Source organism: Polyodon spathula, chromosome 14 (assembly GCF_017654505.1).
Source record: "Polyodon spathula isolate WHYD16114869_AA chromosome 14, ASM1765450v1, whole genome shotgun sequence".
Classification (NCBI taxonomy): Eukaryota; Metazoa; Chordata; class Actinopteri; order Acipenseriformes; family Polyodontidae; genus Polyodon; species Polyodon spathula.
The window spans coordinates 4,582,016-4,598,566 of record NC_054547.1 but is presented as its reverse complement, the minus strand read 5'-3'; the positions used below and the strand labels follow the sequence as shown (position 1 = coordinate 4,598,566).

The following is a 16,551-nucleotide window of genomic DNA, read 5'->3' as shown; positions in this document are numbered from 1 at the left end:
GTGCACGATTTGTTTTTGTTTAACTTTTTATTTTGGCTTGGTGAGCTGTGTTTTGTTGTTAATTTTGATTTATAAAAATAAACCTTCAATACTTCAGTTCTGAGTCTCCCTTCTGCCTACTGACTACCACAGACACCTGGCCACTCTGCCACAAATGGGATTTCTACATTTCTTTTTTCAGTCAAGTCTGGTGGCTGTTTCATGCGGTGAATGCAGGACTGAACACTGCCACCACACTTTAAAGCACAACAGAGGTGATTACTTTACATTGAAATAATACCGCACATGGGACTTACAGTAATAACTTTCACTTACTGCTCTGTCAGGTATTTTAGAATACCTTACCCTATGGAAGATGAAATATGAAATTATAACGAAATTCTGAAATAGTAGTGTTGCCTAGGATCACGATGGTTAACATACGAATAAAAAACATTTCACAAATCATTTCAATAGCACATGAAATATTGGAATTGTTGTTAAAGGCATTACATTTCAAGGGACAAACTCTGATTTAATTTTGCTTTGATTGTCAAAAAAGGAGTCCACTTGATTAGCTTAGATATTGGTAATTCGTTCTGTTTAAAGTGCTACATAGGTTTACAAAGTTTGTAAAGGTTCTACCGTGGTAAAACAGTTTCACTCATTTAAGCATAAACACTGGTATTAAAAAAAATAATAATAATAATAATTTAAAATTCTCTTTCTCTGTGGGGCAGGCTAGTTTTTGGAGGCCTCAGTGATGCTGTCAAATGCTAACAGAGCAAGCAACTGTGTGACTAGTCCTCACCCCTGACTGAACGCATAGCAGGAGACACAAAACTGCATGATAAAAACTACCAGATATGTTAATGTAAAGTGATTTTAGTAGTCAAAAAACAATTAATTAAAATGAATGTATCTTGCCAGAAATAAATTATACTCCCCCATGACATGAAAGGTTAACAATTAAATATGAAATCCCATCTATTACATTTGCAATGGAACTAGAGCAGAACATATAGCTTTGAAGAAACCAGACCAAATATCTTGGCACACTGTTCAAAACAGGAAACACAGGGTTGCCAATTATTCTTTCCCACTGTTCAAGGCTTAGGGTCTTTTTATCTTTCAGTGCATACGCTGTTTGTCTTTCATCCCACAGCCTGTTCGTATAATCAACTACATTGTTTATCCAGGATGGGATGGAATTAGTCATCACAAAACCTGTGTATGTTTCAATCATGCAAAAATGAAATGTTCTGCAGAACTCAGTTGAGGAAGAAAGCTGTATGCCAGGAGGCTGTTTGGTCCTTCGGGTGAGACGTTGTTGTAAGTGACTCTGCAGCTCATTTATAGTTTACACACCCTAGTCTTATATCTTGTAAAACACTTTGTGATGGTGGTCCACTGTGAAAGGCACTATATAAAGATTATTATTATTTGTATCTCACTTAAAAAAAGAAAATACAACCTTGGCTAAGCTTTTCTGTCCATGCAAAAAAAAAAATCTAATGCAAGTTTTGGCAGTCGTGCAGCTTTTTTTTAGGGTGTTTTTTTGTTTTTTTTAAAGACCATTAGTCATTAAATTACCAAAATATGTGCAATATAACCGCATGGATCAGTTTTACACCAATATTATCTTTTGACAAAGGAAAACTGTTTGTTGTAAAGAATATAAAACTAGCTGAAGACCAGCTGGGCCTCACAAATACCCTAAGCCTAATACAAAATGTTAACAGAAAACAACATGCTTAGTTTAAAACTGCACAATGTGCACATTAAATATGCATTAACAGTAAGGTTTAGAGTGATAGAAGTACCAGAGGGAAAAGGGACATATATTTAACTTTAAGTTAACAAAAAACAAAAGGAATTTTGCCGCAGGCTTTGCATTGTGCTTGTAGTCTGTATGGAGTGTCATTTTTCATTTCTAAGTGGAAGCCCATCAAAATGTACTTGCAATAGTAGTGTAAAATTTCAAAGCATTTTATATTCACTTTCTCTTTGATAATTAGACCCAAAATGCGACTTACTGCTGAGATAACCAAACCAAACTGCTATCCTTAAGGGTCCATTTTTAATGTTCAACTTGGGCTATAAATAAATTGATATATTTATATATATTTTAAATAGCATTTAATTACAAGTTGGTGATTTAACTTGGCTTGGAATAAAGAAAGCATGGTGATTATGCACACAAGTCATGGTTAGGCAATGGTTTGGCACTGAAAACTGATGGAAAATACCATGTTATCATTTAGCCTCTGGGTCAGTGTAAGGTTTCAGTTGTGGGATTCTTTGGTTAAAGTTTGAATATGGAAACTATTACTGCTTTGCCATTCTAGTTACAGCAATGGAAGATAGTTCCACAGAACGCTTATTTTTTACAGTATTATTTGCACAGAAAGAAAAAGCTTGTCCCCTTTAATGTGTCACATTGTATGGCATTGCAAGCACAGAAATTGTGGCCAAAATGATCTGTGGGCTCGTTAAACATTATCCATGCTACTGCATGCAGAACAGCAGATAGGAATATTCATTATGCTTTTATTTCCACTTGCAGTGTCCTCTGTTACAAAATCCAGAGACAATAACGACTCAAGTGTAAGAAAAGCACTTCCTAGCGTGTAATGCTATTAATCATTGAAAATGCAGTGTTCATTGTGGATATTATGAATGCTTTTATCGTATGTGAACATAAATCCACAGCCATCTGGTTGTAGATTTCTACATTATTATCAGGCCAGAGAACACTGGCCTTTATAATTACTCAATTAGGAGTAGCTTAATACAGACTTTAATAAGACTGAAATGAACAATAGGTCAAGTAATTACTGACTACCAAAGACAAATAAGCGTACTGTAATGCTAGCTGGAAAAAAAGCAGACCCCCAACACACATAAAAATGCAGGATAATGCCATAGCTGTCACATTGTTTCCAAATCATTATTAGACAAAAAATAAATAAAAAAAATATCTGCATACACATACTGTAATCCTTGCTAGCTACAGTACATACAGAACATTATTACAAATTCAAGCCTTTTGGTCCCAGTAGCCTTGCTGTGCAGGTTTGAAAGAATAGGTTTTCTGTATTTCACATTAACATTTTATTATACAGTATACGTCAGCAATGTGGGAAAAACGAGACATACTTCAAGTTATCTCATCCAAAACACTGCAAGAAATTAACTGACTGATCGGATACCGTAGTAAGCCATTCTTAAAAATAAATAAATAAATAAATGGAGGTTCCGTTATATATTGTACAAGACTAATTTAAACTAGCCGCGCTCGCAATATATGGCCTAATAATAAACTGGTCTTTACGTTTATTTAACATTACCCATCAACTTTGCACGCTAAATATTAAAGGTGTACGTTGTAAAACAAACATTTTACAAATATCAACGAGCACACAAGTCAGTTACAACCCAGCACACTCTTGACAATTAGACTACCATTGCTTATTTAAATTAGAATGCTGTAGACTATAAGACAAGTTTAGTGCTTTTTGAGACACCATACCTACACTAAAATTTCAAGCCGTCGTCTTCACTCCAGCGGCACTCGGGATGCTGTTGCTACTTAATAAAAACCATTCTGTTGTCAAGTGAGTAATCGTGGCGTGACGTCATAAACGCGCTGGATACGATTAAGACATTTAAAACCCTTAACGTTTACAGTGATATCTTACTCAGCAGAAAACAGCCATGTTGCTTTGGGAAACGAGACTGACCTACAAGCTTTATTTATACACTAAAAAGGTTGTTTATGAAGCCTTAAACACTGTTTTTGGGCACATGCCTAAGTGAGGTAACAATATAGCAGCTTTCCTCAAATTTTACACAAAAAGGGTATTCTAGACAAGATTTCATCCAATAGTGGCTGATGATATTCTATTATCTATTATAATTGGTGTATGCGTCATGTTGTACAGCACAGTTGAAACATGAATTATGTTGTGAAATCTCTCCCAGGGTAGGCTGAAAAGCCTGAAGGCAATGATGCAACCCCGGGGACCATAGGCCACCTTGGTGGTTGACATACGCCACCACTGTTGTGTTGTCCGTCCTGACCAACACATGTGTACCTCTTGCATTGGGAGGAAATGGCGGAGAGCAAGGGAGACTGACTGCAGCTCCAGCATGTTTATATGCAGGGACGTCCATCGGTCCGACCAGGATCCATGGACTCCCCTGCCTTCTCAGACTGCCCCCCCAACAAAAGTAGGAGGCATCTGTTGTCATGACTTGGTGGTTGAAAACCACTCCCATATGTACACCCACGTGCAGGTGAGAGGTCGTCCTCCACCAGCGTAGGGCTGCCAAGCACAGATGAGACACCATCAGCCAACGGTGTCTATCACGCTTGGGATGTAGATGGAACGCATCAAGCTACCCTTGTAGCAGGCACATGTGAAGTAGACCCAGCTGAATGGCCAATGTGGCTGCAGCCATCAGACCCAACAGTCAGCATTTGGAACCTCCTTTCTTTTAAGAACTCATTGAGAAGCATCAGGTAGGGTGGGGCGAAAGCTGCCATTTTTTTGGGGCACCACAAAATACCTCAAGTAGTATCCCTCTCCGTGGGAGTGGGGTCTACGAGATGAATGGCTCGCTTGCACAGCAAGGCGGACACTTCCTTCTGAAGTACCGAGGCCAAGAAAGGGTCTGTCACGAAAGTATTTGTGATTCCTGGAAAGGAAGGAGGTCCCAAGCGGAACTGAAGCGAGTAACCATTGTGCGCGGTGGTGAGCACCGAGGTGTCGGATGTGCAAGAGCGCCAGTACTGCAGCTGTTGTGCCAAAAATGGGCCCTGAGGCCACCAGCCTTCAGGGGGCCCTATCCGGGCTGCTGAGGTTGTGGTGGGGCAGTTTGGGGTGGCTGTCCTGGGACTCTGATGTGTGGGCTGGCCACGTCCTACGTTCCCTCTGCCTGCTGGGAGGGTACGGTTGTATTGGAGTAAACGGTGTGAACATATAACCTCCTTTGTGCTGAGCTAACAAGAGGCAGATGGAGAGATACACCAAATCGGTATAAAGAGGGGAATACGCAATTGATTGTACTGTGGAAATTTACGTTCAGAGATGTATTTAGCTAACAAATACTACTTGGTGTAATTTAGTAGTTAACTGTAATGGGAATTAGAGCGCCATCTTCTGTTTTATTGAAGAGAAAAAAAACTGCTAATTTAAGGGATTACTGGATTTTTTTAAAAGTTTGGGCTACACTAGCATTAGTTACTAGTATGTACAATTAATAATATGCCAGAGCATTCTTAAACTAAGAACTGAACAATTCATTAACGCCCTCACTCCATTGATTCAACTTTAGGCTAATTTTTAATAGAAAATGTGTAAGTTATGCAAGCCTGCTGAGAACAAAAAAAATTAAAAAATTAAAAATGCAGTACAGCTTAAATCAAGTTTACTCAATTTATAATACATTTGCTGAACAGTAAGTTATATAATGAATTGTTAAAGATTTGACCGTGGTACGTTAGCAAACATCGTCGAGCAATTCACACCACTATCGGTTGAGGTTGGACGCGGGTTGGAATTTGAGAGTCGCGGGTTGGAATTTGTATAAACACCCCCACTCTCAAACGAGTTGGGCTTATTTTAAAACACAATGCCACTTTTTTCACTGGTACGAGCAATACAGTTTGTCCACTTGGTGGCCTGTGTCGAGTTTCAGCGGTCTCAGCAGTTATGCAGAAGACAAAAATGAAGACACATGCATTGCCACTTACGTGTGAACCTTTCGAAGTTCATCATTATATTGCATAATTATTAACTCTATAATGCTGGATGGATTGTCTCTGCGCAAACGTATATATTAAGATAGACCTTCGGTGGACAAGAAATATAATTTTTAGATACCATAGTAAAACCTGAAGAAGATTCAGTTGAGACTGACCTCTTCTGTAAACCTGCTGCCATGCACCAGTATTTACACATGTCCTCTGCCATTCAATACACACAAAAATGTCAATCCCAAAGGGTCTAGGAATAAGAATACCAAGACCATGCTCAAAAGTGCGTGCCCATGTAAAACAAAGAAATATATTAAAAACAATAAATCTTGAAAAAAGAGGATAGAAATAAAGAATTATAGAGGCGGAGTTACGAAAAGTGGATAAACTAAAAAGAGATGATCTACTAGAGATAAAAAGATCATTTTATTTTCAGGACGTACTTCAGCTGTTTAAAAATATTTTTTTTAACAGATGAAGGAGAGTTTTTGCCTAAAACGTCCTGAAATATATACACATATATATATATATATATATATATATATATATATATATATATATATATATATATATATATTATTATATATATAAAAAGAAAGTTTCGAAAGTTAAAACATTTGTAACGTCAATTGTAACAGACAGACAGAGAGAGAGAGAGAGAGAGAGAGAGAGAGAGAGAGAGAGAGAGAGAGAGAGAGATGCATTAGTTCTAACAGCCAGCTGAAAAAGTTGAGAAGATGAAAAAATGAGCTAGCATATTTTCAGATATACTGTGTATGACACAGCGTGCTTTTCTGGCGGAAGTGTTCTGCCGGAACTACATGGTATTTGGTTGCTACACCGGTCTTTCTCGTCATTGGATGATTGAAAGGGCTTGAACAGTAGCACGTGATGGAAACACAACTGATTTTAACAGGTTCTTCAACAACGCAAAGGAGCAAAAGCAACACGAAACAAGACGTGCAGACATTACAAAGGTGCACTAAGGTAGATTCGTTAGAGTTAACAATCCCTGCTTATGCAGACAAAACCAACTGCGTAGGCTTATACGTGCGTGGTAGGAACTTCAATTTCTCATAGAGTTTCTCATTCAACCTTTGTTTGACATTGTACTAGCTTTTGTTATTAGTGTCCAGTCTGTTTTTCACATTCATCCTGCCTTGGTATTTATTCAACCGCAATTCATGACTCCCGACAGTAGGGTGAAGTCAGGTATGTACGTCAGTATCTGAAGAAAGTCTTTTGTTTATTTTTCTGTAGTGATGAACATTGTTCGTCTGCCACTGAGCTGCTGTCATTTAGCTGGTCATTTCCTGAAGAAATACACACTTTCGAGGTTTCTTCACTTTTCAGCTTCAGCAGTAAGTAGCTTCACTGGACATTAAAACACAAAACACGGTGTTCGCTCTGATGCTTGGATTTATTTTTAAATTGCATGCCACTGGCTGCGCTGGAGCCTGAAAACAACACTCATTTTTATGGATGTATTTTAAATGTTCTTGTTGATTATTTTATTTTAGATGGCTTCCTTTAGACATAAAAATGCAAAAAGAATTGAAGGGCTTGACAAGAATGTCTGGTAAGTTCCGCGACATGAGGACGGGAGATTGATTACTGTCAATACAAAAGTCAGAACAATGAGTTTCATTCTTTGCACTTGTTTATTAGTTTCGTAGAGAATTTTAGTTTCACATGTAATTTGTTGTACACCACACAGGTAAGTCCTGTTTAGATTGTGTTTCTTTTTAGGGTCACATTTACTTCAGTGGCTGCAGACCCTTCAATAGTGAACCTGGGACAGGGATTACCAGACCTCCCACCTCCATCCTATGTCAAGGAAGGACTAGCTAAAGCTGCATCAGTTGACAGGCTGAATCAATACACTCGGGGTTTTGTAAGTCTATTTCCCTGTACTTTTCGGATGTGTTCAGTTTTGAAAGGAACTGCAAACTGGTCATTGTTAATGATGTATTCTAAACTGCAGTCTGATTGGACTAGCTTACCATTTTAAATGGCAAAGTTCTGATTGGCTGTCTAATGGTTACAGTAGCTATCAGGGTTGTCATTAGTGGAAAGGCACTGACCACGTCCTATGGTTATTTTGCTTTAACTGTGGCTGCTGGTACTTTTCAGTAACTGTTTCTGGATCAGCTACATTTTCTGGTAATTGGTGTTGGGTATTCAAATTTGAAGGTATTCCCAGCTCAGGAAGACCAATCCTTAGAAGAACTGCAGATATATGGAGGCTGTCTGTCACACTTATGTTTTTACCTACATTTAGAAAAGAGCTTATTCAAATGTGATAGACTTTGAATTATGCCATTCTTTAGCACAAACTGTTGAGAGTTTCTCAATTTAGGGTACTGTATGTGGAGGGACCTCTTTTTTCAACATCTAGATAAGTGCTTATTACATTTTTTACTAATTTGGTTAGGAAGTTCTTTAGCCCAGTTTATTAGGAGTGCCAGCCTGGTGTTGACATACTTTTATGTTGCTGGGGGCTCTAATGTTGTATTTGCATAAAATAACTTTGTACTTTTTTCCCTTGTACTAAATCAAATAATTGCTATAAAATGACTACCAATAACAAAAAAGACAGGAAATCAGGAAATCCAGTAACATCCAGGTCTTTCAGACACTGATTCCATTTCATGTCAGTTTTAGAAAGTGTGGGTTTGAGTATCTATCTGTAGAAGTGGTGTATTAAGACAAAAACATTATTTTTTCACTGCTGAAAATGTATGTCTATTTTAAATGCACTTATGAGTCTTTCTTCAACTATTATTCTTGTTGGACAGGGGCACCCTACTTTGGTAAAGGCCCTTTCTGAAGTCTATGGAAGAATTTATGGGCATCAGATTGATCCATTCAAAGAAGTCCTGGTGACAGTGGGAGGTTACGGCTCTCTGTTTAGTACCATGCAGGGACTGGTGGAAGAAGGAGATGAGGTGGGGGGCTGTCTCTTGTGATAGTGGTAGTTTGTTTTATATAGACTGATATATATATATATATATATATATATATATATATATATATATGATTACTATGTGTTTCAAGAAATCCACCATTCAGAAATTGATCGGCGTAAGTCTCTAATATGTGAACATTGGCGATCACGTAACATGTCATGTGATCCATTACCTAGCTTTAACCCCTGAGTGACCTGTGTTCAACTATTCCGAAAAAAAAGGAAAGCTGTTGTAATCTCAGTGACTTCACAAAGGTTTTAAAATGAAGTTAATAATGCACAATAAAGAGTTATATATCAAATAACATGTACATTTTAAACCTTCATGTCTGTTCCAGGTAATAATCATTGAACCTTTCTTTGATTGTTATGAGCCAATGGTTCGAATGGCAGGAGCAAAGCCAGTCTTTATTCCATTAAGACTTGTGAGTATACATATAAGTCACATACATTTTCATTTTGTGTGTATTACTTAATTTTTCTGCTTTAGTAATTATTTCCCTTGCTGTGACAAAATGCCCGCCCCTGTGTGTATTTTCTGTATATGTTGCGTGTGGTGTGTTAAATGTTGGTGTATAGGCATTGGTACACGGGATATAAACGGGTCTGTGTTTCACGTGTGTTTAAAAATGTATAACTGTATTTAGGCACGGGATTGTACATCACTTCACGTGCATTTAAAGTAGTTAATATGTGAGCATGAGGTTGCACATAATTAATTCACGTGCTGGGATTCAAGTGAATAATTAATTGGTAATTGAGTCCCAGCACAGCTGTATATATAGATGCACGTTTTACTCACTCGGGGTTGTTGGGTGTTCGGGGAGTAGGGAACGGGAGAGAGAGGAGGAGAAATAGAGTTTGATATCAATTGCTATTGCGTGCTGGAGGGACCAGCACGATACTTGTTTATTTCAAACTTACCGTGTTTGTTAGTGTGTCCGTTTTTTGTGTGTCTCTTTTGTTTTGGCGAATGTGCCATGTCCTGTGGCTTCTGTTTGTTTAAACCTTTTATTTGCAATAAACTGGTGCAAGCAAGCGTCTGCATCATTTCACCTCATCTGTCCTGTCTCTGTGTATTAATTTCCTGGTTCTGACGTCGCCACTCGGCCGTTTTTGTGACACATGCATACTAACTTTTCCTGGAAAAATGACTTATGATAGACTACAAAAGGCTTATTGTGGGGAAGTGAGATGGGGAAGGATTTTAGTGGTGCATAGGCTTCACTGCACAATGCTTTACTCTATTGCTTCAGTGTACAGCGCAACCCTTATATGCTTCCTCACCTCACTTCCTCACCGTTAATTTTGCTGTTTAGTTAGCAAGAATCGTAACTAATCATTTAAGCAGAAACAAAAATATAGAATCATGATATTAAATAGGTGCCTTAACCAACATTACGTCATTACAGTATGCACTGAGTGCAATAGCCCTACACTTAAAATATGAAAACTGCATGCAAAAACTCTTGCACAAGCAAGGAGATGACGGAGTAAGGAATATGCTGAAAATTTTTTTAAAAAAGTGTTTCTTAAACAAACATCTTTTTCCTAATGCTTGATAGTTCCCAGAAAAGATCATTTTATTCATTTCAATATTTTTTTCTTTCTTTTACCCAACTTCAGAAAACAGCAGCAGCAGAAGGTGCCACAATCTCCAGCGCTGACTTTGTGCTTGATCCAGATGAGCTTGCAAGTAAATTCAATTCCAGGACTAAAGGCATAATAATAAACACTCCGAACAATCCAATAGGAAAGGTACACTTCAGGCTCTTTTCTTACCATCACCTTTATGGTTGATTTGCTAACACGGTAACATCCCTTTGATTCGTTTTGTTTATAGATCTTCACCAAGGAAGAGCTTCAGGTGATTGCTGATCTCTGTATCAAACATGACACTCTGTGCTTCAGCGATGAGGTCTATGAGTGGCTGGTATACAGTGGACATAAACACGTTAAAATAGGTAATTGTATTTGTAGCGAATGGCCATTTCTTTCCTGTAGAGAAAACAATTATTACTGCTGTCAACTAGACACAGAAAACTTTGTCCTGAACCCATAGTATTAGTTAATGTTGTTTTTTTTTGTTTTTCATTTGAATAAGCAGAAGATAAAGCTTTGAGAAAGAACAAGCCTTTCATCAGTCCCCATTCTTTGCATGTTAAGTGATTGATCTTCCACTGAACTGCAGTACTTCAATAAGGCTATATTTCCCTTTTTTTAAAGCTACTCTGCCTGGGATGTGGGAAAGAACAGTAACAATTGGAAGTGCTGGGAAGACATTCAGTGTAACTGGCTGGAAGGCAAGACATAATTTCCCCCTTTCCCCATTGTCACAATCTTCTGACAAACCTTCAGACAGCCGACAGGACACAAATCAACATTGTCCAGATATGCAGATTGGATTGAGTTCACCTGCGAGTCAGAACAGAGCAACACCTTTTCAGTTGCTCACTAGCAGCTTGCTGTTATTGTACAAACCAGCTGTCTAGACATCACAGGGTATTTCCTTGGCAAATCCGTGGCTCACAAATGGGGAATAGGACTAATTTGGGAATTATAATTTGCGTCACAAATTCTAATACATTGTCAAAATATTATTAAAGTTCTCTTAATTTCTAAGGATTTGTAGGAAAAAAATGACAAAAATATTGAGCAAATATTTGTATTTATTTTCTTGATATCCTTTTTGTATTTTTAATGTTAGCATGTATGTTTTATAATCATGAGCATTTATCTACACACACACACACACACACACACATGTTGTTGCTTTTAAAATTACAATACAGGCTTTGAGATATTGTCTTAGAATGAAATGCATAAATATGTTTTTCTTTATCTTTCAGCTTGGCTGGTCAATTGGTCCTGAGCATTTATTAAAACATTTACAAACTGTCCACCAGAACAGCCTTTACACCTGTCCTACTCCTTTGCAGGTACCTGCAATGTGTTTTATATATCTCAAAATGTGTCTTTAGCGCTAGTATCCTTTGCTTGTGTAGTGCCTACTAGAGAAACAAAAGATACCAGCTTTTGCTAATTCTAATACTTGTAAAACATTGATGCCATCTTACAGAACCTTTTCTTGTAAGCTGACCACTTTATTTATATAGTAATCAATGCTTTTTGTGCAGGAAGCAGTGGCTCAAGGCTTCCTACATAATTTCAGTCTCATGGATGATCCTGAGTGCTACTTTTACTCCCTTCCAAGAGAACTGCAGGGAAAACGGGATCGGATGGCCAAGTTTCTCCAAGCTGCAGGCATGAGGCCTGTCCTTCCAGAGGGAGGCTACTTCATGATTGTTGATGTTTCTGGGCTTAGTAAGTCATTTTAGACTTCTGAAAATATTAGTATTAGTAGTGGTCGTATTAGTATTATTATCTTTCAAAACAGCATACCATCTTTCACAGGTCTAGGAAAGGAAACTCCACTCAGCAAAGCATACTGGAAAACTGGCCTTAGTTACTCCTAGTTATAAAGAAAGAAAGAAAAAAAAAAAAAAAAAATATATATATATATATATATATATATATATATATATATATATATATATATATAATTTAATTAATTCTCTTTCTGTATAGCTACCTGGTGTCAAAAGAGTACAAGCTTAAAGAAGTAATAACCATGGCTTTTAAAAAAAAAAAGAAAAAAAAAAAAATGCAACTCTTCTTCTTATCATTACTTTCTTGTTAGTCCCCTATCGTATTTCTGTACATCCAGTAGTTTGGTTCTCCAGACTTGATTTTCACATTAAATTGAGTAAACCCATTCATCCAGTCATAACATTCTGTACCCACTCCCTGTGCAGCAGGTATAAGGACCCCACCTGACACCATTTGTTGTAATGTGCAGGAAAGGGAGTTTCAGATGGGATTTTAATATATATGTATATAGTGTAAATGGACTTCTAACCCCAACAGGTTTGGAACATGGCTTTAAAATGAACTGCTGATAATAACTTTCAAATACCTTTCATAATCAATTCAGGTTTTCGCTTAAAAACTGCTGTGTGCTTTTAAATCAACCCAGTGCCTGCTTCACAGACATAACCAGTTGAAAACAAATATGTTTTATGTTTGTTTTGAATGGAATTACACAGTGAGGCATGTTACCACAGTCCAGTATACTGTACATCCCAGTGATTGACTGCAGACCCTGCTTTCTGTAAACAAGAGTGGAAATAAGAAGGGACAATGAATTCCTCTGTAACCTTGAGAGAGGGAAATCCTTCATGACTGTGGTGTACTGACAACACAATGTTAGCTTGAATGGCCGCATTGTGCAGATGGCTTCTAAACGTAGGCTTGAAATAAAATGTACATTTTCTTTTTGCAGAAAAGGACCTGTCCGACATGGAGGGAGTTGAGCCCTATGATTATAAATTTGTAAAATGGATGATAAAGGAAAAGGTTGGCTTTTTTTTTTCTCCTTTTTTTTATATTTGATGTGAATATCCTCAATGGTGGTGATATAGTCGAGGCATCTGTCTGTACATCCATACCTTTTAACTGTCTTAACTGCCTATTCATCTGGGATGAAACCTATTATGAGCATTCCTCAGCCCAAGTAGAGCAGGTATCTTTAATTAGTGTTATCTCTAAGCTGTGCTTTATTTGCCTTTATAGTAGTAACATCACGGCTGACCACAGAAAACAATGGCAGAGTACTGTCCAGTTGTTATGTAATATATCCAGATTCCTATGTGTAACCCCTAATGTGTTCAAATGACCTATTTCCTTCATAACTTTGTAGCTAAGTGTTTATAACTTTTTCAGAAACTGGCAGCTATTCCAATTACAGCGTTCTGTGGGGCTGAATCTACGAAGCAGTTTGAAAAATACATCCGCTTGTGTTTCATCAAGGTAAGAGGCAGATCTTTGTTCATAAATCGTTTAATCTTATAACCCTGAGGTATCCTTTTAAGTAGTACCCCCTGCAGTTTGAAACGGTTTTCCCATCTGTCTCCCACATTGTAGATTCTTTTAGAGCACAGTCTAGCACTTTGGAAGTGCACTGCACACTGGCACTGTTATTAATCCCCACCCGAGGTGCTCCTGCTTCTTTGGGGACAGCACTGTGAGTTGATGGGGAAATGTCTCTCTCTCACTGCAGGGCTGTGCTTGGTAATTTGCTTGGGTGTTAGAAAAGAGGCTGTGGGGTATGTTCATGTAAAGGAAGCCCTCATCAAGCGGTGCCTTATACATAGAGGTGTCAGCTGTCCGAATGTAACTAATATAAAAAAAAAAAATGATGATGGTTTTTTATTTATTTTTTTAAATCTGTGGTCTTCTTTCCATTCCTACTGACTACTCCCACAAAACATAAAGGCTGCCATTCATAAAACAAAACACACCTGATTTTCCACCAGAGAATTTTAAATCATGTCTCCTAGATCATAAAACATTCTGTTAAATCAGTAATATATTAATTCAAGCATTGTAGCTGTTTTAATCAAAACTTTAAAACACTCAATCTTACCATATAAATTTGGACTAGTAAGAAACTTAGGGGTTAATTTAATCAACCTGTACCACGATGGGCATCGCCCAGATTGCACAAACCACCCTTATGTGTAAAATTAAGGTTGAACCAACATGGTAAACTTTTGTGCTCTGTTCAAACTGCAAACATCATCGAGTATATCCCATCTATCAGCTCTGCCAGAGATGGCAGTGATGAACTCCACTTTTGTAAACACCCCACTGGCTGTTTACATTCTACTGAAAATGTACCTTCTTTCTTTTAACAGAACGATAGCACATTGGATGCAGCTGAAGCAATTCTGAAAGACTGGAACAAAGAGTCGTCTGTTTGATAAAATGCACTGTACTATCTTTTGGGGAGATTCATGAAAGGCTCTTTCTTTAGGTTATTTGTAGACCTGTGATGCTGCTTCTATTGCTGAATACTGGAATCCATTCAGCCGATACACTACTTGCTGTACCTGCAGTCCTATCTCTGTAGAACGTAAATATCTCAGTTTTTTGTTTTGTTTTAGACTGTATACCAGTGTTTCTCAACGGGGGCGGTACCGCCCCTCAAGGGGCGTTTTGAAGCCAAAGGGGGCGGGAGGGGTGCGTTTTAGCTATAAAAAAAAGGGGGGGGGTGTTGTGTTTTCTTATTTAAAATTAAAGAAACTTTTTTTTCAAAATGTTTAACTACTTACACACAATGTGCCAGTGACTTACTCACTGGCCAGTGCACTACAAGGTCTTGTAAACATCAAGTCAGAAATGTGTGTTGCTACACAGCAACGTCACCGCCATTTGTGCTATCCGGTTTGTCATGCAAATGTAATATGGTCCAATCAGAATGAAGCAACCGTTCCATTTATGCTTGTTGCCATGTTACGTTGCACGTCTGAATTTCACAGTTTATTGTTATGAATTATTGATCTGGAATTCTCGGAACTAGTGGAATTAAATGTAATTAATAATTGATGTTAATTAAACTGCATTGTTAATTGGCAATAATTCTTATTTTTTTATTTTCTGTGGAAATAAGGGGGTGATGACTTAGCTGATCCTTAGGGGGCGTTGTTACGAAAAAGGTTGAGAAACACTGTATACGGTCATTTTAGTTTCACAAACTTGATAATCAAATCTCTTTCTACAGTCTTTGTACTACATGACAACTTTCGTGATTAATACAATATCTCTCAAACGACGTACTCTTTTTTAATATACAGTATAGATAGATCCCGGTCTTCGCAAATGTTCAGCCTACTATTAGCATATAAATCTCATTAATGAATCTAGGCTATAATGTGTCTTTAAATGAAGAGGTCAGTTATGTTTCTGTTAATAGGAAATTATCACAAGCAGAGAAGTAGTAAAAACGCTATACTAAACTGTTTTACTGTTGTTGGCTTACTAGAAGAGTTTAATGAATATCATATTTGATTTTACTCATGAAAACATAAAACATTCAACTAACTTCAACAGCTGAAGCTTTGTAAAGAAAGTCTAGGATTATAAAATCCTGAGTTTGCACAGTGTCATAAAACATAAGAACAAGAACATAAAGTTTACAAACGAGAGGAGGCCATTCGGCCTGGAAATCTAAATAAACCATGTCATATGCTTTGCAATTATCCATTATCGATGTTGCATCCTCAAAAAAATAAAGCAGGTTAGTTAGACACGATCGCCCTTTCCTAAAACCATGTTGACTGTCTCCCAGGACCCTGTTACCATATAGGTAATTTTCCATTTTGGATCTTATTATAGTTTCCATAAGTTTGCATATAATAGAAGTCAGGCTTACTGGTCTGTAGTTACCTGGTTCAGTTTTGTTTCCCTTTTTGTGGATCGGTATTACGTTTGCAATTTTTCAGTCTGTCTGTACCAACCCTGTGTCAAGAGACTGTTGCATGATCTTGGTTAGCGGTTTGTAAATAACTTCTTTCATTTCTTTGAGTACTATTGGGAGGATCTCATCCGGCCCAGGGGATTTGTTTATTTTAAGAGCGCCTAGTCCCTTTAACACTTCTGCCTCAGTTATGCTAAAGTTATTTAAAACTGGATAGGAACTGGATGACACGTGGGGCATGTTGTCCGTATCCGCCTTTGTAAAAACTTGTGAAAAGTAATCATTTAATATATTTGCTATTTTTTTTTTCTTTATCTATGATTTTGCAATTTGTATCTCTTAGTCATTTAACCTCCTCTTTTGAATGTTCTCTTGCTGTTGTAATATTGGAAAAACATTTTGGAATTGTTTTTATCCCCCTCATTTCTATTTCTCTCTTGGCCTTTCTAAATTCTTTTTTGACTTGCGTTTGCAGTTCTGTGTACCCTTTTTTGTACTTTCTTTTTGGTCCCTTTTTAACGCTCT

General features: G+C 37.5%; 1 protein-coding gene across 4 annotated transcripts; it reads left to right on the top strand.

Annotated features, from left to right (window-relative positions):
- The first annotated feature begins 1,256 nt into the window (after positions 1-1,256).
- Positions 1,257-15,791, top strand: LOC121327307 (kynurenine--oxoglutarate transaminase 3-like). 4 transcript variants are annotated; one of them, XM_041271255.1, is made up of 14 exons: positions 1,257-1,311; positions 7,001-7,101; positions 7,261-7,319; positions 7,490-7,634; positions 8,539-8,688; positions 9,047-9,133; positions 10,335-10,466; positions 10,552-10,672; positions 10,935-11,011; positions 11,558-11,647; positions 11,846-12,032; positions 13,051-13,124; positions 13,491-13,577; positions 14,465-15,791. In XM_041271255.1, exons 1-14 carry the CDS (start codon positions 1,272-1,274, stop codon positions 14,528-14,530), a joined length of 1,416 nt encoding a protein of 471 aa, XP_041127189.1. In that variant the 5' UTR covers positions 1,257-1,271; the 3' UTR covers positions 14,531-15,791. The 4 variants fall into 4 exon arrangements, with proteins under 4 accessions (XP_041127189.1, XP_041127191.1, XP_041127190.1 ...); XM_041271257.1 differs by lacking the exon at positions 1,257-1,311 and adding an exon at positions 6,586-6,717; XM_041271256.1 differs by lacking the exon at positions 1,257-1,311 and adding an exon at positions 6,586-6,727.
- The last annotated feature ends 760 nt before the right edge of the window (positions 15,792-16,551 follow it).

Coding starts and splice junctions, on each gene's coding strand:
- LOC121327307 (XM_041271255.1), top strand. CDS start 1,272: ATGCCAGGAGGCTGTTTGGTCCTTCGGGTGAGACGTTGTT. Junction 7,320..7,489: donor GGGCTTGACAAGAATGTCTG/GTAAGTTCCGCG, acceptor GTTTCTTTTTAG/GGTCACATTTACTTCAGTGG. Junction 13,125..13,490: donor AATGGATGATAAAGGAAAAG/GTTGGCTTTTTT, acceptor TAACTTTTTCAG/AAACTGGCAGCTATTCCAAT.